The 22,351-nt window shown below is 38.5% G+C and overlaps 2 protein-coding genes across 4 annotated transcripts; one reads left to right on the forward strand and one right to left on the reverse strand.

The window, feature by feature from the left end:
* The first annotated feature begins 2,269 nt into the window (after positions 1–2,269).
* On the forward strand, positions 2,270–12,720 carry sh3pxd2ab (SH3 and PX domains 2Ab). 3 transcript variants are annotated; one of them, XM_081347277.1, is made up of 8 exons: positions 2,270–2,426; positions 2,734–2,874; positions 5,367–5,471; positions 7,637–7,754; positions 8,835–9,430; positions 9,606–9,655; positions 9,768–9,887; positions 10,679–12,720. In XM_081347277.1, the coding sequence occupies exons 1-8, from the start codon at positions 2,387–2,389 to the stop codon at positions 12,215–12,217; spliced, it is 2,709 nt and encodes a 902-aa protein (XP_081203403.1). In that variant the 5' UTR covers positions 2,270–2,386; the 3' UTR covers positions 12,218–12,720. The 3 variants fall into 3 exon arrangements, with proteins under 3 accessions (XP_081203403.1, XP_081203404.1, XP_081203402.1); XM_081347278.1 differs by having other exon boundaries at positions 2,283–2,442; XM_081347276.1 differs by having other exon boundaries at positions 2,283–2,874.
* A 280-nt stretch (positions 12,721–13,000) lies between these two features.
* neurl1ab (neuralized E3 ubiquitin protein ligase 1Ab) lies at positions 13,001–22,286 on the reverse strand. Its single transcript, XM_081394083.1, has 6 exons — positions 22,110–22,286; positions 19,002–19,210; positions 18,327–18,648; positions 14,414–15,043; positions 13,959–14,114; positions 13,001–13,860 (listed from the first exon to the last, which is right to left on the reverse strand). The coding sequence occupies exons 1-6, from the start codon at positions 22,138–22,140 to the stop codon at positions 13,625–13,627; spliced, it is 1,584 nt and encodes a 527-aa protein (XP_081250209.1). The 5' UTR covers positions 22,141–22,286; the 3' UTR covers positions 13,001–13,624.
* Positions 22,287–22,351: the final 65 nt, after the last annotated feature.

A 22,351-nucleotide genomic window follows, 5' to 3' on the forward strand; every position in this document is an offset into this window, starting at 1 on the left:
TGAAGACAATTAAAAGACACTTTGGATTAGTTTAGATATATTGTTTGTTGTGCTTCCATTTCGCAGTACACATCAATTCATTTTGCAATGTTCAGTCATGCTTGTGCATTCAGTCTAAAATATTAATTGTTGAGTCAGACTGTCATTGGTCATAGCATCACGTTTGTTTTTCAGCGTTTGGCGCTAGGAGTACTGCATTTTAAGATGGTGTGTCAAGTGTTCAGGTTTAAAAATACATCTTGAGACCCCTGTTTTCTCTTCTAGAATTATTCTAGCAAGACATTGTCAACAATGTTGTCCCCAAAAGTATTCATCTGTTGGTCAGAAACGCACATACGCACAGTGTGCATACCCTAAAACTACCGAGAGTGCACAAATGACTAACTTTTTCCTGAGTTTCCTTAATCACACATTCCATTTTTCATGTCAAACCCAGTTGCAACATATTTATGTAATTGATTAAGTGTAATTTAGTGTGTGCAGTATTAAATTTGCAGTATTATTTATAATGTAAGAAAGTGCATTGTGCTTGTTTGTTCATGAGGTGTCAGCCGAATTCCTGTAGAAATAAGCCATGACATCCATGTAAAATCTGATATTGGGGTCAGAAAGAGAGTGAGAGAGAGAGTAATGAAGACGAAAGAGATAGTCAGAGAGAGAGATAGGGATTCTGTGATTTTTCAGAAAAGCAGTTCAGAGGGAGGCCGTTGACGTGGCAGAGAGGAAGTGGTTTCAGTCCGAGGGGGGAATGAGGAGTGAGGAGAGGGGGAGCCATAAGAGGGAAGGAAAGAGAAAAATTTAAGAGCAAAATAGAGAGAAAGCGGGACTGTAAAAAAAGGGAATAAAATGTCCCTTTGTCGGTACACTGTGAAGACTAAAAGTTTATCAAACTCTCGTCTGCAGCTTTGAGGAAAGGGTTGGAAAATTAGGGCTAAAATACAAATTTTAAGAAATTATCACTGAATAACAGCATCAGCAGAAAGGCTCCAAATCTGAATCTGTTCATAAAAGTTTTAACTACAGACATGTTGTTTTGAATATCACCATGACTGTGAGTTGGCCATAAAAAATGAGAATCAGTGATAAAATTACAGTTATGTGTGCACTACAGTAGAGGACTATTGGGTACTATTGCACTGGAACAAACACTAAAAACACACTGTTTTAAAATATAGCCACAAAGACAATATCATACGAGTGATAGAACTGCTTACTAACCTTGTGCAAAGTTACATAATTCTTTTTAAATGTTTTTGAATGAGTTCTAATGCTCTAATGTATCTAATGCTCACCAAGGCTGTATTCATTTGTTCAAAAATACATTAAAAACAGTAAAGAAATAGTATTACAGTTTAACATAGCTTTTTTGTATTTTTCTATATTTTATTTTATGTTTTCAATTTAAAATGTAATTTATTCCTGTGATGGCTAAGCTGCATTTTCAGCATCATTACTTCTTCAGTGTCACGATGCTTCAGAAACATGCTGATTTGCTGCACAAGAAACATTTCTTATTATTGTCAATGTTGACGACTTAATTTTAACATTGCTTAACACTGTTTTTGTTGAAATCGAAATGCATTTCTTTTAGCATTCTTTGATGAATAGACAGTTCAAAGGAACAGCATTTATTTGAAATATATATATATATATAAGTATATATATATACATACATACATACAATCTTTCACCTCCTGTCATGACCATGTACTGTAAAGCTGGTAAACCCGTGGGTCATGGTTTGGCGGATTAGCATTAGGCAGTTTGTTGGCCCTGCTGGTAGATGCTGTTACTACTATTATATTTTTTCATTGACGGTTGTTCAAAAGTGTATTCTAATGAAATACTTTTTTCCCCTCGAAATAGCATACATTCCATAAATGTCATTAAAGATTTTTGTAGATAGATGAGAGAGCACTAATAAATTCTAATCATGTTGATGCTTATAACAACCATTAATAGGCCTATAGTTTTTTTCATTCTAAAAATAGAGAAGCATAGTTGTGAGTGCTCTTTTTGTGTCAGAGAGCACTGGCAGTAGGATGTGTTTCAGAGAATCTGAACAAAGTTGGAGAGAATGTGAGTATGTGCTGACTGCGTGAGTATGCTCTATTTTCATAGGCCATATGTTTCTGTTTAAACTGTTTTAAAGGGGTGGAGCATCATTTGATTGGCATCTGTTTCCCCTTTCTCTATTGTCCCGCCCCTTGAGCCTTTAGCTCTCGGTTTATTTTCCTCTTCTCATCTTTCACTCCTTTCGTCAGCTACCCCTTTTCCTTTTCTCTCTGTCTTTCTTTTCCCCCTTTGCTCCATTTCTTTATTCAGTCAGGCCTGTGTCCTGCTGCAGAAGGGATCTGAACCTCTTAGAGGAGATGCCAGAGCCCATATGAGTCTTGTCGTTGGTTGGACCCCTGGGCCCAGGGCCGGTAGGATGTGCTTCAGGTTGAACTGTGCTTGCTCAAAAGCTTTTACCTTGGAACTTTAAGGCGGGATGAAACTGGATGAATAGTAGGATTTGTTGTACCTGAGCCTTTTGAATGTTGAGACATTAACTCCACATATCTGAGCCTCTTTGGGCCTGTGTTCTTGTTGATTCTTGGATGACCCTTGATCTGTTACCACGTGCTGATTGGCTGGGGCTGTGTTGGTGTTGGTGAATGGCGCGGCGCAGTTCAGGTGGACACGGGCGGGGAGGCAGCTGGCTCACGGCCTGTTTTTTTCCATCATCCTCAGGGAAAGAGCGTGGAGAAGCCTTGGGTGCAGAGGAGTGTATGTGTGTGTATGTGGTGACGGCAGACTATCAGCGTCAAGAGAATACAGAAATCAGCCTGAAAGCAGGAGAGAGAGTGGAGGTGATTGAAAAGAGTGAGAGCGGTGAGTGACACACATTCATAACACACATACATAACATATTCTCATATGTGCAATGGGGTCCAAAAGTCCAAGACCATGCATGAAAATGCGTGTTTTTTTTATTTTATAATGTAATGCAACATTTTTAATTACTTAGAACTTATATTAATAACATTTTGAGTGAAAAGTTCAATTGAAAATAGAACATGAATTTCAGAACGTCTTCCTATTTGATTATTCTCTCTTTTGCTTTAATGACAACAGCACTCAAGCTCCACAAGTTTGTCTAAAATCAGATAATCTTGTTCTGCAGCGTGATTTGAGATTCGTATTTCATGGCAGTTGTGCTTATTTTTGTAATTATTTTATGACCTTTTTGGAAGCTAAATGAGAGAACAAGAGTTTGTGGTGACTACCACAAAATGACCAATTTGATTCAAAAGACATGCAAAGACTAAGAGTCATGCTGCTGTGAGCATATTAGACATGCTGCTGCTGCACATATGACATACATGAAATAACCCCTGTAGCAGATCTATACAGGTGGAGCTGGGTTTTTGAAAGCGCACTGCAGACTGCTAACAGCATACAATGCCAAGCATTTGAATGTTGAGCCGCAGCTCATTTGGCTGCTGATGCTACAGCGACCAATCAACTGCGCTATGAAGATAACATTGTGATCGCTGACAAATTGAGTTAAGGACCAATCAGCCTGCGCCATCTAGAGTCTCATGACAGAACTTTGTATTTTGCCACTACGACTATTTGGATGTTGTTGTCAAGATTTCTAAGTAAACATTGCTTGGTTTACTAGAGTTTAAATGAACAATTGTTTGGTTTACTAGAGAATTGGAAAGGTTTCAGCCTACAATGTGTGTTTGAAACAAATAGCATGTCTGGAGAGAATTCAGAATGACCTTTTTACTGAAATACTGCGTTGAAATTTGCAAATAAACGTACACATGCAAAGACAGAGAATTAAACAACCAGTTGTGAGGAAATCAATGATATTGATTAATTTTGGAGCAGTAGAAGAGTTGTGTGTGTGTCCTGAAAAATCTTTAGACCGTCTTAATGGATCCTCCAGAATATTTCCTCTGCAGAAAAAGTGTACGCTCATATGCTTATGTGCACTTGTTTGTGTAGATGTTTTTGTGTGAGTGTGTGTTGCTGAACTCTTTATGTTTGAGTCATTATGAGCTTAAAACACTATACTCTCTCTCTTCCACTGTTCTGACTGTAATTTCTCGTCCTCATTAGTGACTTCTAATATCTGTTAACATGTCTCTCTATCTTCCATTTGTTTGGAATATTCTGATTCTGTCCTTTAACACACACACACACACACACACACACACACACACACACACACACACACACACACACACACACACACACACACACACACACACACACACACACACACACACACACACACACACACACACACACACACACACACACACACACACACACACACACACACACACACACACACAGATGCAGAAGTAGGCTACTCTGTAGAAGTAATCTGGAGTACTGAACTTATATGAGCCATTTATATGTTTATGTGTCTCATATTTCCTCAGTATATGATGCTTTTGCAGAGTGATGCATGCTAGGTAAAGGTCCTTAAGATATTTTTTTTACACAGCATAATAAACTGTGGATCTGGCAACCTAGTTTTGTTTGCTCTAATGAATGTTTCACACTGTGAGCACTAACTCAAGGCAGGTGTGTGCAGTGAAAACGTTCTTGTGATAAGCATAAACATTTTTGTGGTTTTATTTTTTTGGGAGTATTTTCTAAACATTTGTGAAGTATATATATAGCTACAAAGGTTAAAAATATGCATTGTAAAATATAATGGAAAATGTATTGTAAAAATTATGTAAAATACACTACCGTTTAGAAAAATTATTTTAAACTTTTATTCTGTAAGTGTGCATAAAATAACTATCTCAAATAAATGCTGTTCTTTTGAACTTTTTTGTATTCGTCAAAGAATCCTGAAAAAAATGTAGCACAGTTCAGCTGTAATGATGCTGAAAATTCAGCTTTGCCATCAAAGGTATAAATTACATTTGAAATTACATTAAAATTAAAAGTTTTAAATTGTAATAATATTTCCTAATATTTATTTTTACTGTATTTTTAATCAAATAAATGCAGCCGTGATGATGAGCATAGTAGACTTCTTTAAAAAATAAAAAAGTCTTATCAACCCCAAACTTTTGAACGGTATAGCGTAAGGCGTAAGCATTAGAAATATTTGATATTTTTAATATCTGAAGTTAAAATTAAGAACATTAATCACAGATGCATTTTTGCCAAATCCTTTGTCCTTAAAAATAATGTTTAATGATCTGAATTTTTTTTGTTTATGTCGATGTGCTCAGGACTATTAAGACAGAGGGTATGTGACCCAATTCAAAAGAACAGCTGGAATCAGTTACATCAGTGGTATGTGCTCACTGAATCTCTCTTTTTCTCTCTCTCTCTCTTTCTCTTAGGGTGGTGGTTTGTAAGAACAGCTGAAGAACAAGGTTGGGTTCCTGCAACATACCTTGTCTCTCTCACAGGACGTCGAGACAGCCACAGAGCAACGAATGGAGAGAGTAAGGCAAAGATACACTGCTAAACTACATGTTTATTCACCCACGCTGCTGCTAAACTGATTTAAGAACCGTTGAAGAAACAAAGCACATCTTTTACAGCAGATATCAGAGCTGCTGGCTTTTGTAAAACAAGCAGCTGCCAAATGTCCTGTTTTTCTTTGTCTTGCGCAACCCTTAACTCTTAACAGTTTCCATCCATTCGCTTCACGAGATTTATGGGTGAAAACTGTTGGTTAAGTCTGCTATGGATGCAAGTTCATGCCATGTCAGCACATAGAGTCTTGCTTGGATGAAAACCATTCAGTCATCAGATCGTAGTCAAGGGACCCCCCCCCCCCCCCACACACACACACACACACACACACACACACTTTTCTTGGAGCATTTAACAGCCTGGGAGTGGAAATTCCAGCAAAGATGTCAGATTTTCCATCTCTTGGTCCAGAAGGCTTTTGCTGTACAACTGGGTCCAACACAAGCTGACCCATATTGCAGAGAGAGAATATAACTAGAGGTGGAGACTAGTTTCTGCAGTGTCTGCATGTTTTCATTGGTTTTTCCACTGAAAAATGAAAATAGCAAGCAAACTAAATACACAAGCATTACATAAAGTAGTCCACATGATTTTTTTTTTTCACTTTAGGTTTGCTTAAATTATTTATGAATGTTATTACATTAGACAACAAAATATCAAACCATGAGTATTTTAAATAAATATACCACAAACAAACCTTTATCCAAAACATTTCACAAAGTTTGTTCAGTTTGATATGATAAAACAGTAGACACACTGTTCGAAATGAAGGCGATGTCTTGATGTCTTTATTCAGATGTCAGTGGAACATGTTCATAGGTAATGTGATGAACTGACTTCATAAATCCACTGACTTTTGGACCAGTTGGTTAAAAGTAATTGCAAAAAAAATCTGTCACAGCACTTTTAAAAACCTTGTCCTTGACACTCAGAAAACTTACTTCAGGAGGAAAGGTGTAACAAATAATACAAGGTTTGATATTTGCATATAAAATTCAATAAGGATTTCCACACTGTGCTTAACCCTGGGTTATCATCATTCAAAAAATGTAACGGCGGGTAAAGGAGCACTTCACACTGCCATTTTACCAAGGGTTATTAGCACCGCTTTTGCAGAGTTAACACGGCATTGCGGTGCCAAACTTGTGCAGTGCGCAAGTGCTGCGAAACAGACAACCAATCACATGCCTGAAATTCACGTGCTTTGGACAGTCATGGAAACACAGCGTGTTCTGGCGTTTGAGGGAAAGAATGTCGATGGGAGTGTTGATGGGAGTCTCGTCAGCTGAAGTAAAGAAGAGGCTACCTTTATAGTCCGAAAAATCCATTATATTGCAGTCGGCAATGTATAATATGATGATGCGCAATATTAGAGCCTTTTTATGTAAACAGGTTGAGTGCATCCAATCAATGAAACTGCACTGCAAATATGCAGATAAGAACATTAACCCAGGGTTTAGGGATGTATAATGTGAAACATCGTTTTATGAATATCCAGGATTAATTGTAACCCCGGGTAAATTATGAGCGGTGTGAAACGCGAAGCAAGATATCCCAGGATTCCGTTTATCTGGATTTTAGAATGACCTAGAGTTAATTATGTTAAGTGTTAAAAGCCCTGATGAAATGTTTAAATGTGACTGTAAGTGTCAAATAATTTTGAGGGTACTATATGTGTAACATGTGGCTGTAGTAGTTAGCACATGATGAAGAGTGAAATCCAAAATAACAGTCTTTAATGACAAATCTCAGGAAAAACACAACCACATAATTCAAATACAACACAGAACCAAGAACTGAGAAAACTAAGGTGTTAAATACACAGGGAGTAATGAGGTAACGCAAGGAACAACAGATGAAGGTAATCAGTAACTATAGAAAAAAAACAAGGATCAAGAACACAGGCAAACGGGCACAGGGAGAACCAAACTAAAACACACTGAAACTAAACAGAACCAAAGCGTACACCTGAGAGTATGAGTACACGTGCAAGACACCTACACAGATTTAAAATGTATTTATTCTACGCTTTTTTCTCCCCTGTAAGTCTAAGCATTGCATTCGGTTGTCTATGTATGTATCCAGTTGCAGGACAGTATACAATGTGCTCTCTTTCCTCTTTTGTTCGTAGCGGAGTGGTATATTACAGTTCAGTCCTTCAGCAGTTCGAGTCAGGATGAGCTGGGCTTTGAGAGTGGCGTCATTGTTGAGGTCATCCAGAGGAATCTGGAGGGCTGGTGGTTCATACGGTAAACTCTTCTTCCACATGTTTATTCTTCTCTTTGAGCTACTTTAATATGCCTTGCTTTCTTTTGCTGGAATTTACTCTGTATTTGTTGGGTTTTTGCAGAAACAGTAAATGTGATTATAAAATTTGCTAGTTGAGCAGTCAGCGATGTGAACAACTGTTTTTCTCATGACAGTGACAAACCACATGGAATCTGATATTTTCAGTTCCGATTTGCGCCACTTCCATATGTGGTACTAAATCCGATTCAGGTCAGATGTTTTGCAGTGCGACCTCAGTCTGAACAGTCATATTGGAATTCATGCGACTTTTACGTCACTCTCTAGAGAGCATCATTCACAATTCGGCCTCATGGAGTCACTTTTTACACTCCCCAAGTTATCAAGACAGTTGGGAAAGGTATCAGAACTTATAAGTATTACAGAGTTAAAAACTATTTTTTCACATCCTCATCTTTGTTTTTAATATTGCCTGCACATAAATTCGCTGGCTTCCACGATAGATCACACTATAAATAAATGCGTAATCACTTACTTAATGTCCTCCATGTTTACTTCTGTATAACAGCGTGCTGCGTGACATCTTTTTATCGTTTTTTGCGCATGTGGGACAGTCCAGGACCATGATCTGTTCACACAGGAATCTGATATTGGCCACATTTAAAACAACAATGTAAACAGCTAAATCGGATCTGAGCACTAAGGCTTGTAGAGTGAACGTAGCCTAATATGCTGATTTGGTGCTCAAGAAACATTTCTTATTATTATCTGTGTTGAAAACAGTTGTGCTGCCTAATATTTTTGTGGAAACCGTGAGGCTTTTTCTTTCAGGACTCATTCTTGAATAGAAAGTTCCATATAACAGCATTTTTATCTATTTGAAGTACAATTTTTTTGTTACATTATAAATGTCTTTATTGTCACTTTTGAACCATTTAATCTTTGCTAAATAGAAGGTATAATTAAATTAATAATTAAAAATAGTTAAAAAAATCTTTACTTCTGACCTCAAACTTCTGAACTGTACTTGTTTTTTTGGGGCATGTGCATTATCTCTCTCTTTCTATGGTTTCCCCTCTCAGTTATGGTGGTAAGGAGGGATGGGCCCCAGCTGCTTACCTGAGGAAAATGCAAGATGGTGCCATGGCTGGTAGCCAGGCAAATAAACCAGCTGTGCATGGTCAGGTGGAAATCATCGGAAACCTTATGGAGATCAGCAACCTCCTGAACAAGAAACCCGTTAATGAACGGCACTCGCATACACAACCTGACACCAATGCACACCTTAACAGCAACACACCAATACATTCAGCAAACACATACATGCACTCACAGACTGATACATATACACAGTACAACGGCGATGCAGAGCAGACTGATGCTTACAGTAACAATACACACACTGACAGAAACAGCAGCATTAGCACAGCTGCTAACATGGGCAGCAGTAGCTCAGAGAGAGACTCGGATGATCAGGTCAACCAGCACACAGACTCGTGTGTGCATCTGTCTGTCTCAGATAGTAGTGTGTCCGTGTCAGTGCCAGATGCTTGTGTATCTGCGTCTGCTTCTGAAGCAAATGTGTCTTCAACACCATCCGGACTAAAGACCAAAACTGTCCCTCCATCTCCTGCCATTGCTCGAGTCGCACCTCAGAGATTCCACAGCGTTGAGACCAGTGAGATTCTTTCTTTCATTCATTTTTTTCTTTCTATTTTTTTGTCATTTCCTTTCTCTTTATATTTCTCCTGCTCTTTTCCTTTCTACCTTGTTTATAATGTTGTTCTTTCGTGTAATGTGTTAAAGATAGTAAACGCATTTTGTGGTTTGATTTGTTTTCCCTTTGAATCCAGGATCCCCATCAAACAATCAAAAACCACCTCCCCGTCGAGAAAACAGCCTGGTCAGTATGTCTCTTTCTTTTCCTCTCTCTCTCCATTGCACACAACACACACAAATAGGTCATTTTGTGGTTTATATTATGCTGAACAGCATATTCTTCTCTTCATGTTCAGGGATTTCAGTTACCGCAGCCCCCAGATCCCCCTACTGTTGAAGCCGAGTATTACACCATCGCTGAGTTCCGGTCCTGCTTGACAGATGGGATCAGTTTCAACGGAGGACAGAAAGCTGACGTACGACACTGTTCAGTAGCCTACATGGAATTATTTGTCATTTACAGTTTAGGGGTTTTGGAGAATAATACACTACCATTCAAAGATCTGAGGTCAGTAGGCTAAATTTTTTTTGAAAGAAAGAAATGAATACTTGTATTCAGCAAGGATGCATTAAATTCATCAAAAGTGACAGTAAAGACATTATTGTCACAATAATGTTGTCACAAAGGATTTTGATTTCAAATATTGTAAATGCTGTTCTTTTTTAGTTCTAAAGAATCCTAAAATAAATATACCAGTTTCCATAAAGATATTAAGCAGCAACAACAACATTGATAATAATAAGAAATGTTTCTTGAGCACCAAATCAGCATACTAGAATGATTTCTGAAGGATCACGTGTCACTGAAGACTGGAGATGCTGAAAATGTAATTGTTGATATTGACATCACATTAAAATGTATTAAAACAGTCTATTTAAATCATACAAATATTTTGAAATATCACAAAATAAATGCAGCCTTGGTGAGCATAATAAAAGTTCTTTCAAAAATAAAAACCTTTACAAAAATATTTAAAAAAAATCTTACAGACACCAAACTTTTAACCAGTAGTGATTTTTTGAAAATGTCTTTTTTTTATAGTTTAATTTTTGTATAAAAAAATCTATATCAGTGTAAAAAAAAAAAAGCTACAATATTCACTAGAGTCAAAAGTGTGACAACTGAGCCCAATGTTCCCTATTAGCTTCAAATTACACTACATATAAGTATCTCTATGGAAGACCTAAAGGCTGTGTATGTTTACAGGTCATTGAGAAGAACTCTGGAGGCTGGTGGTATGTCCAGATTGGAGAGAAGGAGGGTTGGGCCCCTTGTTCTTACATTGACAAACGCAAGAAGCCCACCTTGAACCGCCAAACCAGTACTTTGACCCGGCCCAAGGTCCCACCTCCTGCTCCGCCAATCAAAAAGCAGAACTCGCTTCCATGTGTTGAGTCTGAGGATGTGAGCCTAGCAAGTCCACGAGTGTATGAGGAACCTGAATATGATGTTCCAGCAGTGGGCCTTGAATTTGACCCCGAGCTGGAGTTTCTCAGAGGAGATGCACCGACTAAAGCCCCTCCTCCTCTGTGTCAGCGCATCGTTTCCTTCACATTGGGTGAGGGGGATGAAGAGGATGATGAGGGTGTATATGCGAACGGTGGCTTCAGATCTGTGCCACAGCGTAAGGACAGTTACTCTGACATATACTCGCCCTCTGCGGCCCATCGGGCATCTATGTGGGATCCACCGGAATATGACGCCCCTACAATCGAGCCCAGCATTGACACCAATACGACACTCTACGCACACTCAAAGCAACCTTACCTCAAGCAGCAGGCTGATGAGTCTAAATGCAAACCATCCGTGCGTCCGAAACCCGCAAACCAAGACTGTAGTTCCCTCAGAAGCCCCCGAAACCATGAGCAACCAGGCCGGATGCAGTTCAGGACCTCCTGCACATCTGAGGAGTCAGAAAATGGCTCATGGGATGATTTCCAGATGAGATTCTCAGATCCATCTTCCCTCCTGTACCGCACTACTGCAGCGTACCAACGAGAAGAGCCGTGTGAGCTCAGCTTTCCTGCGGGAGTGCCGGTGGAGGTGCTGGAGAAGCAGGAGAGCGGCTGGTGGTTCGTCCGCTGGGGGAACGAAGAGGGATGGGCACCCACTTACTATCTACAGCCAATCAAAAGCTCAGAAACAAGTGGTATAGAAGCCAAAACCACCGAGAAGGTTAATTCTGAGACGTCTTGGTGTGCAGCTCCTGAGTTGGAGATTTCGGTGCAGGTAGATGTTGGAAAGATGGGTAAATGTGTAAGTTTGGAGAAGAACGAGCAGCGTGTTAACCAAAGCCTGAAGGGCGGACACAGATCTAACCAGCAGAACTGCAGGGTTGGCGTGAAGCAGCTCGCCGTCAGACCTCAGAACGTCCTTAAGGACAACACTAATACGCACACAACTCCCACAGGATGGAGGAACGACATGGTGACTAATCATGCCGCACTACATAGCTACAACGACCAAACGTCCTCTTCATGTGTAGGTAATACCGAGAGCATGAGGCGTAAGGTACCGGTGTCAATGGTGAAGCCTAAACCTCATTTGATCCACAACAACCTGCGCGAGGAGTACGTTTCTATTGCCGATTACTACGGTGATGCAGAGACCATGAGCTTCCCTGCAGGTACGAGGCTGGAGGTCCTGGAGAGAAACCCTAATGGATGGTGGTTCTGCCGTGTGCTCGACACGGCTAAAACACGTAAGGGATGGGTGCCCTCCAACTTTCTGGAGAGGAGGAGCTAGTGTTCTTTCATTCTGCCTTCAGAAACAAAAAAGGATACCAGAATAAATGATTTCCCATTACCAAACAGCATTCATTTGAAACGCTCTATCTTGACCGTGACCCCAATCAAAACGTGTTTTCTTTTTATTTCATATGAGACATGGCCTTCTCTTTCACAAAATCAAAGGAAACACAAACAAAGCAAATTCCAACTGTTGTTTATATGCTGTATACTCCCGCTTCTGCTGGATGATGTGATGTTGTTGTCACTGAACAGGCTTTTAGTTATTGTTATTTTAGTTTAGTTAGCTGGTCTTGATGTGCTGCAGAATGCTTCTTTTAAAATTTCTCTTTGTTTTTTTGGTTTTACTAAATAAATATATCAAGGTCTGTTTACAGACTATATGCACTTTCAGAATGTCTGTCGGTCTGTATGTCTGTCTGTCTATATCTATCTGTAAATGTCTCTTTGCTTGTGTAATTAAACATGGTGCTATTCCTATTAAATCACTTCATTTTCAAACTGAGTCTTATAATAAATGTCCAAGTGCTGTTTTCCATCTTAATCACAATAGCTTGATTGTCTCTGTGTGTTTGTGTCTGCGCATTAATGTATAAATCAGTCAGTAAGTCGTCAATCATGGCATTTTTCACAAAAAACTAGGTAAACAGGCGTGTATACAGATTACAAATGCTTAAAATAAAAACACAATTGCACGTAAAAAAAAAACTTTAAAAAAATTAATAAATCTATATCTATAATCTAATCACAGTAACAATAAATAACAACCAGCTCTGTAGTTGGATATCATTAAAGTAATAGTTTTATTTCACAATGAACATAGATAAAGGTTATTGGCACTTGCAATATTGTGAATGTCTACTTTGGTATTTAAAAACATTTCTAGTTTTTCAGTTTGTTTTGCAGAAAAATTTTTTTTTTAGCAACAGATCAAATCCACAATGCGATAGATTCGGTCTCTGGATTGATTTAAAGAATACAAATACAAGTCAAATAAATATTTATTTCCTGATAAATGTGAATAGTTGGTGGAGGAACAAACATTGAAAAAAACATGTGAAAAGTTTTGTAAGTTACTAGGACATTATCAAACTGAAAATCAGAATCAGTCTCATTATACCTTCACTTTCCATTGTGCACATCTAGCCATAAGATTTATGATTTATAGAATCTGAGATTATATTAATGTCATGTGTTAATATTGTGCCATTCGCATTTGCACAGTCACCTCTGGGTTTTCTCTGCATTTTTGGTTAGTCATTTTAAGCAGCCATTTAGTGCCTCTTCCTTGCAGAGCTCAAACAAGCAGCACAGGACATGTGGGAAATCCTTTTGGAAAAGGACAATGACCTGTTCAGGGCCTCTTCAGAACCATCCAGGTACTGGGATCCTGTTTGTTGCCAGGTTAAATGCTGCGGTAAATTTTGATGATGTCTCTGATTGGGCTGCGACACAAGGGGCAACACGGGTTTGACATCTCCGTCAGCTTGCCACCACACACTGAGCACACACACATGTGTCCGCACGCGTACAGCACTGAGTCCACTGCTCTCTCACAGCAAATTAAACACTCCTCACCAGTAATCGCATAGCTTGATGGGGTATTTGGAGATTCTGAGGACAGTGAACTGAAAGTTGTCCCTGGTGACCACAACAACCACATAGAAAACCGCAATGAGAAAAACATTAAAGAATTTGGTAAATCAACAAAAGAATAACAATGAGAGACAGGAACACACCTGCAGAACTGCTGAGGCTTTGTGGGCGGAGCTGAAAGATGTCAGTAAAGCCCATGACTGCTGTTCTGTGTCTCTGATTGGCTGAGGTGTGACTGGCATCACTGAAGATGGACCTCTGTGTTTCTGAACTGGATGCAGTGTAACCAAAGGACGTGCCTAGAAAAAAACAAAACAAAAATAATTAATAAAAAATATTTGTATAAAATGATAGTATATATATATATATAAAATTTTAAGCAAATCATTTATATATATATATATATATACGTATATATATAATAAAAAATGCATTTAATAATATTAAATATTTAAAAAGTCAAACATATGCATGACTGCTGTTCAGTACAAAAAAATAATTATTATATTATAATAAAAAATCTATTATAAAGTTAAAGGGAAAAAAAACAAGCATCTTCACATTGTCACATTATGCATTTTCTTTCTTTTTTTTTTACCTAGTATGCTAATTTGCTTGATGTGGGTGTGTAAATCGAAGATCATCCACAGAGGAGTGGAATTATCTATACACATCTCTCTACAGGCTCTCCCTCCATTATGACTCACAAGCACCTCCCCTTCGGCAGTTGCCCGGAAACCGATGATATCCCCGCCCACAAGTGGTGAAGTCAGGCAGCTAAAAGCCCAAAATTCTTTGCGGTCCAGCAGATCGTCTGGATTGACCGGCAGGTGCTTTGGGTTAATATGGGCCGGGTTACAGGAAGTGAATCCGTAAGACAAAAATCCATTCAGGGCAGATGACCTCAACGAGATCTTTAGGAACACACACTCTCCGCAGCGCAACGGTCGATGTGTGAACACCAGAGCACAATCCTCACGTCTGTTATAATAACGCACCGCTATGTGTTCAGTCAGCAGACGCAGACCGTTGCCATGGACACAGTGAAAATGCAAGTCATCGTTCAGATGACGTGACAGCACTGAGTTGAGGGCGTTTGGAGAGCTTGAGAAAGATGGCTGACCGTCCTGGAGGTCAAGCTCAGAGCAGTTGCTTGACAGATGCCAGTCATCCATCCCTTCATGAGTCAAAGCAGGGCAGAGATATTCAGCTGGCACAATCTTGCTGTCTGTAAAACAAACACACACTGCATTTAAAATCAGAATTGCACTTACAAGGGACATGAGCCCACCCCCTGTGCCAATAAGCAACTAGCTAGCAACCAACCAGAAAACCCTAGCAACCACAATTTCACTCTCGTTTCTCCTATTGTTACATACACTACCATTCAAAAATTTAACACCGGTTCTGCCGTGACAACTTTCGGAGGTATTGGCATGGTAATGGTAATGGATATGGCAATGTTAATGTATTTGGTCTATGCGAAATAGATGCTGCAGAGCAAGTATACAGAGACTTGCTACTGCCAAAACATTCACAGACATGCTGCTGCTGCACATGTAACATAGGCCTACATGAAATAACCCCTGAAGCAGATCTATACAGGTGGAGCTGGGGAAGGTGGAGGGTTTCTGAAAACGCTACCAGCCTGCACCATCTGCCATGCCAGAACTTGGTATTAAGATTTATTTATTTTTTACAAAAGAAATTGATACTTTTATTTAGCAAGAATGCATTAAATTGATCAAAAGCGACTTTTACATTGCTACAAAAATTCCTTTTCAGGTAAACTGTTGTTTTGAACTTTCAATTCATCAAAGAATCCTGGAAAAGAGGGTATCATGGTTTCCACCAAAATATTGAGCAGCACAACTATTTTCAACATTGAAAATAATAATAATGACCATCCAAGACAACACCCTAGCACTGTGGCAGTAAGTTTTGCATGGGTAAGCACAATTCATATTTTCTTCATATATTGTAAAACTCCATTGCTCATGTAGCCTGTAATCAGCAACACCAGTATAATTGCACTGGGTGGTTTTTCATTTTGACCTCAGTCAGTAAGAACTTTGGCATTGGCCATCCAGCCGCTGATGAGAACACCAGAGCTTCAGTGATGGAAATTACTGGTCTGCTATAACTTTCACAGCAGTCGCATCAGCAGAAACGTCCTCAGACGCAGTAGATATTCCTCTCTGGGTTGTTTTTAGTTTCCGGGCTTGACGTCGCTGCCATCCACTGAAGTGCCTTCAGCTGACGCTGACTAGTCTGAACAGGAATTATTAAGACATGGAAGCTTCAGTGACACTGGGGTCATGAAACGGAAGTTTAAAAGGAAGGAGGCACTTGCATTGGTTCTTTATCATTTTAAATGATTTCTGTCATGCTGATATTTAACAATTAAAATAACTCTATCCCTACACAGGAGGAAATCTACTTGTAGGTACAGTAATATGTGATGACCTGCAGTACAAGGGACCTTCCATCTAGAATTAAAACACTTTAACAAAATGCCAGATGTGGTGTGATCTGCATTAGTAAGAACAGGAGGCGATTTTAGTCACAGCATCTGGCCATCTGACAATAAACACATTTTGGAATCGGCAGAGGTAATGTGAGAGAGCACAGTGCGTGCGGATTGCTTGAGGATGGTTCATCTATAAACCAACTATGTCTGTCTATTTATACAGAGGCAAAGTGCAACTGAAAATAAGTTTGAATACACACAGAGGATGTTGCTAGCTGGATAACAGAAGCAAAATATGGCTTGATGTTTGTGTTTATTTGCATGTGTCTAGTACGGTTTTAAAGCTGAGATCAGGTTATATAATGTAGTCCCAAAGGTTAACTGATGTTACACCAATACTGTGTTGATATCAGGGGTCAGTATTGGTGTAACTGATGTTACACCAATACTGACCCCTGATATCAACACACACACACACACACACACACACACACACACACGCACGCACGCACGCACGCACGCACGCACGCACGCACACACACACACACACACACACACACACACACACACACACACCGTCTATGCTTGTGAACACACCCACTTCCCGCTGCTAAGACATACTGCTATCTGACTCTGTGGAAACATTGACTATTTTTACTCAAACGTGAGAGAGAGAGAGAGAGAGAGAGAGAGAGAGAGAGAGAGAGAGAGAGAGAGAGAGAGAGAGAGAGAGAGAGAGAGAGAGAGAGAGAGAGAGAGAGAGAGAGAGAGAGAGAGAGAGAGAGAGAGAGAGAGAGAGAGAGAGAGAGAGAGAGAGAGAGAGAAGACCGTTTCAAAATAGTGCGATCAAAAAAGTACTTAAATTGTCAAAACCAGTGCAGGGGAGTGACTAACTAAAAGTAAAATTGCTGCTAAATTAAGTACATTTTTTGTATTGTGACAGTAGCTCAGCTCTTTTCAAAAAATTACAGAAATAGAAAACAGTTTATTCTACATTGTAATAATATTTCACAACATTACTGTTACTAATCAAATACATGCAGCCTTGGTGAGCAAATAAATAAATAAATATAAAAACCTTACTGACTCTAAACTTTTAAACGGTATGTCAACCTCTTTTTTTATGTCGTCTTTTGGTAGCGATACACAAAATAATGTCAGATTTAATGAAGCAAGATAATATTTAGTGTAAATTTTGTGCATTAGTGGTATTCTATTACAACTAAAAGAAAAGTCATTTTGCAAAATGGTAGTTTAACAGTAGTTTAACTACTTTAACATATGATAAAGTCACTTTCCAAACACTGTTAACAGCTGCCAATCAGTTTTTTTAGGTTAAGAAACTTCTGATTAATAATACCAAACAACAAAAACAACTGTATTCTGAAATTCATTAACAAATAAATAAAGTTGCAGGCATAATTCTTCTCATTGTTTCAATGAATGCTTAATTGGCTTAATTAACCTGACTTTGTTTCCACAGAATCTCAATAAAACAGAATTATGAATGGAATAACTTTGTGTTTCATTGATTTTGTTCAACACAAATAGTTTTTTTCTCACTCTGCCAGCATTCTGGAATTCCCCAGCATACGTTTTTCATTTTTGAAGCGAAAGTGTTGCTAGGCAACATTCCAATCTCTCCAATCTTTTTTCCATTGGGCAGTTTTTGTAATTAGGATAAGAGTGTATAAATCTAGGATTCTATTTTTAAATGTTGTGAATTTAAATTGTTTAAATGTGCTCGGCACAGCGAAAACAAACTGGCCTCTGTGAACTTTACAACTCATCAAGCGATCAGCACGAGCTCAGTGAAGCGCAGCTCAGATACTGGCCCACATTACACGCCGACCTGGAGCTCAGCAATTCCACTTGGAGCAAACTCTGAATGGCACATCATCTGATCTGCGTAGAGAGTTATTTCACAGAGATGTCAGACAAACCAGCTTCAGGCAGTTTGATGACTTCTTGGTTTAGAACTTGACGGGACATTATAAATTCTTGAAACTTGATATTTCATATAAGAGAAATGTGAACTCACCAAGTAGCTGCACTCCACGTGTCAGCCCGTAAACGTCAATGACCGCCCATACCGGCTCTCCGGCAGGGACACCGCTGAAGAAGAAGATCGGACAGCCGCCGTTAACCCGGTAAAACACTCGTCCTGTGTTATCCAACCAGAAGGAAAGAATGGTTCCTTCTTCACATTGTTCCTCAGGAAGTGCTCGGGCCCAAAATCCCCTCTCGCTGACCAGATCCGGGCAGGCGAACCGCGGCAGCCACGTCGAACACAAGTCTGACGGGTCCACCGTACTGAAACCCACTCGCAGGGCACCACTCCAACATCCCTGTCTCTTTGTGATCTAAAAGAAGAGGCCAAAAGTCAGAGAACCCGAGGAAGTTAGCTACATTGACACATTTTTAAAACAATATTTACAAAAAAACTCTGATAAAAGTTATTGCGTGATGCTATAAAAAGAGACCAGCAGAAGCATTTATCAGAAACGGATTCTTGTTTTTTCATTCCCAAACAACCTCATTCACCAGAACAAGATAACGGCACAACCTCACATGTTAGCATTTCTAGCATTCTCTTTCTGTTTTCCCTTCGTCGGGAAAGTTTGAGATGGAGTGATATGAAGGAGGGATATGTGAGGGCTATTTTGGGACCACACAGGTCGGAATGTGGAAACGGGTGAGAGTTAGGTTACCATACCTTTAGCCTGACCTGCTCGTAGATTCTGATTGGCCGGTTGGTGAAGGTGATGGCATTGCAGAAGCTGGCAATTCGGCGCACGCTGCGCTGTGTCTTGTCCATCACGATCTGAGAGCCTTTAGTGTTGGCATGGAAAGAGAGCGGCAGGAGGGCTGGCATCTGTGGGTATATGCTCGCCTTTAAGGGGTGGCAGTGAAGTGTTTCGCCATCTGAGAGATGGACAAAAAAAAAAAAAGAAAGTTAAATTGCTTCCAAATATATATAGGCACTCACAACAGTGTAAATTCTGACTAGCTACTGTTATTACTTAAGAGCTTTGTGCTGTGTTTAGAGATCACAGTGGCTATCTCTGAATGAAAATCTTTATCAAGAACAGAGACAACAAAAGAGACACAGAGATAGAGAGAGAGAAAGAACGCAGGTTTCTGCCATTCAGGCTGCCAAAAATGAGGTTATGTCTCCACACACACAAATACTTACACATTGGAAAGACATCTCAACTCAACATCAGACTACTTCATTCTTTGATCATACATTTGATTTTATGCCTTGCAAGCTTTGCAAACTGAACATTGCTGTCATGAACTCTCACTGTTTAAACATTTTACCAGGGCAAAGTTATAGCTGGCTAATCTGAGGTTTTGTCACAATTGTAATGTTTGAGAATGAAAGCAGTTTGAATGTGTTAAAAATTAAGCAAGTCACCAGTAAAGAATGTCATCGTTTTCAACTAAAAGTGTTTATCAGTATATAGATGTCTACTGAGTTACATTATAACAGTATAATTACCAGCTATTGCTGCTATATATATATATATATATATATATATAAGTGACTTTTAGTGAAATATGTAAATATATAAACAAATATATATATAATATATATATAATTACATATTATATATATTATAATTACATATTACATATATATAATATATATGTAAATAATATATATGTTGCTAAAATAATTGTTTGCTATTTTAAATGACTGAAATAATTTGCTGTGATTTAGAATTGTAATACGATCAGTTTTAGAACTAATCCATACCATGTAGTTATTGAAAAAAAAAATAAATAAACAGAATGTCAGCCAATCAGAATAATGCATTCTAAAGCGCTGTGCATGGTATAAAGGCACAATGTAGTGTCTGGTATTGTAGTTGAGTGATAAAATGCAGTGATAAACAATTCTGGGATAGTAGATGGTCTTACGCAATTCCATGATGATGAATGAGACAATAAATAAGTAAAAACATAAACAGCCATTAAAAGTAGCAAATGCGATGCACATTGATTCTCACAGACGAAACTGGCTTGTGATCAAACACTTGCTCCTCAACTCCCTTTCATATTTTCCCAGGCCTCTCCGAAGCATTAAGTCAAGGACACAGTCTTGTTACAGAGATATTTTTCTCTTTAATTAACTGCTGTTGACATTTCACTATAGTGTGGGTCTTTAGCTTTTAATTGAGACAGATCCTCTATACTTCTACTTCCACACATAAGCTCTGTGTGGGCAAATGAGGATACGTAGTTGCAGGTGTATCTGAGTGTATTTGTGTATGTGTTAATAAGAGAATCATGAGACACACACACACACACACACACAGCCAAGTGGGACATAAATAGAAATAATATTCTGAGTCTGAGCTCTACGTCATGACAAATACACGTAAACCAATATTTGTTTTCATGGTGTGGATTTTTAAACTACATTCTGTTTTACTGATCTAACGATATTTTCTATCCCGTAAGACTAAAAGTCCCCATATTTTGGGGGGCGGTTGGTTGGTTGGTCCTTACAAAAACTGCCCCACACAGCCAACAAGCTACCCAGATATCAGGGAACGTTCTCAGAACTAACGTCGTGGTTCTCTCAAAGTTATGAACAAATCATCCAGTAACGTTAATTAAACATTTGTTCAAAGTTGTGTGGTCTCTATAATGTTAGCACAAAAATATTATTCATACATTGTTCATGGAACGTTTTATTTTTTACCTGAAACCTTTAGTTGGATGTTCGTCTAAAGTTTTTTAAATGTTTGTTTCAGAATGTTCAGAGAACATTCAAAAGTAACATTCCCATTATGTTTGCAAAATGATGAAATGGAATGTCCCATTAACATTTGCATAACCAAGAAAAAACATTTTAATAACTAGACGTTTGAACATCCAGGAACATTCAGAAACACAATTTTTTATAACTTAATAGGAACGTTAGCAAAACATTATTTGAACAAATTTTTGATAGCTGGGTAATCACTAATCACAGATTCCAAATATCCCTAATTTTTCCTCTTGGTTCGAAGAGATGTTAGGGATTTTCTCTTGATAATAATGTCAAATCCTATTATATGTGTGGACTCTTTCTCTCAGTGCTGTAGGCAATAGCTGGCCTAAGTGTCAGGTTGACTCAGTGTCAGCTTCGTTTACTAAGTGGGTATAAACTTGAAATGGTTTATTATGCATACTTTTCTTGTTTAAAGCAAGAAAGAGCAAAACATACAACAGACATATCTAAAACTATGAATATGTGTGTGATGAATATAGGAACAAAATAGTCCATTTGGCGACATGCATAGTAGGCTATAAATTGATTATTATTACAAATATCAAAACGTATTCTTTTAAGGTTTGGATTAGAGTTAATCTGTATAATTATAATTAGTATATATATATATATATATATATATATATATATATATATATATATATATATATATATATATATATATATATATATAAACAATGCTCCCTGAAAGACAAACTGTTGATAGCCTATTGATGGACAGTAGCCTACAAATAGTTATCCCAGACAGAAAATCAAACCATCTGAAATATGTTGGAGAAACGGAAGAGAATAAAGTCACTTGTTTGATAAGAATTTGAGCAACAAGTATTCTGTTTAGAGCACGTTTTTAAGTAGGCTAACAATAAGGTAAGGAAGATAACACATTTTCATTCAGATAATTTGGGAAAATGCAACCATAATTCTTTATATAATATTCTGAAAAATAACTAAGATGCTCTATTTATCAGTTCGCAAAGTGTCCTCGAAATCATTATGGAATTATGAATTACACGCATATTTCATTGTTAGGCTACTCACCTAAAGCGGTACGGGTAACCTGCCCACCCATTTCAGCGATATTCACACAATGAAATCCTGAAAAACGTCTTCAACAGCTTTGCATTTAAAAATAAAGTAACTCGCACTATGTGTCAGCTCTATACTCCGCGGGTGTGTGTTATTGTACAGCGGCTGTACACATGCAAACGCGCTCCCATTCAGCATGACCCTTCAGCGGATTCTCATTAGCATAGGAGGCGGAGCTTGGGAGGTCTACTGGT

The sequence above is a fragment of the Scardinius erythrophthalmus genome (assembly GCF_964197995.2).
Source record: "Scardinius erythrophthalmus genome assembly, chromosome: 19".
Classification (NCBI taxonomy): Eukaryota; Metazoa; Chordata; class Actinopteri; order Cypriniformes; family Leuciscidae; genus Scardinius; species Scardinius erythrophthalmus.

Excerpts from the sequence above, each read along its gene's own strand:
- sh3pxd2ab (XM_081347276.1), top strand. The coding sequence starts at position 2,658 with ATGGCGCGGCGCAGTTCAGGTGGACACGGGCGGGGAGGCAGCTGGCTC. Across the intron at positions 2,875-5,366 it reads GATTGAAAAGAGTGAGAGCG|GGTGGTGGTTTGTAAGAACA; the intron begins GTGAGTGACACA and ends TCTTTCTCTTAG. Across the intron at positions 9,656-9,767 it reads CCCGTCGAGAAAACAGCCTG|GGATTTCAGTTACCGCAGCC; the intron begins GTCAGTATGTCT and ends CTTCATGTTCAG.
- neurl1ab (XM_081394083.1), bottom strand. The coding sequence starts at position 22,140 with ATGGGTGGGCAGGTTACCCGTACCGCTTTAG. Across the intron at positions 19,211-22,109 it reads GGTTACCCGTACCGCTTTAG|ATGGCGAAACACTTCACTGC; the intron begins GTGAGTAGCCTA and ends TCCATCTCTCAG. Across the intron at positions 14,115-14,413 it reads CAAGCAAATTAGCATACTAG|GCACGTCCTTTGGTTACACT; the intron begins GTAAAAAAAAAA and ends GTTTTTTTCTAG.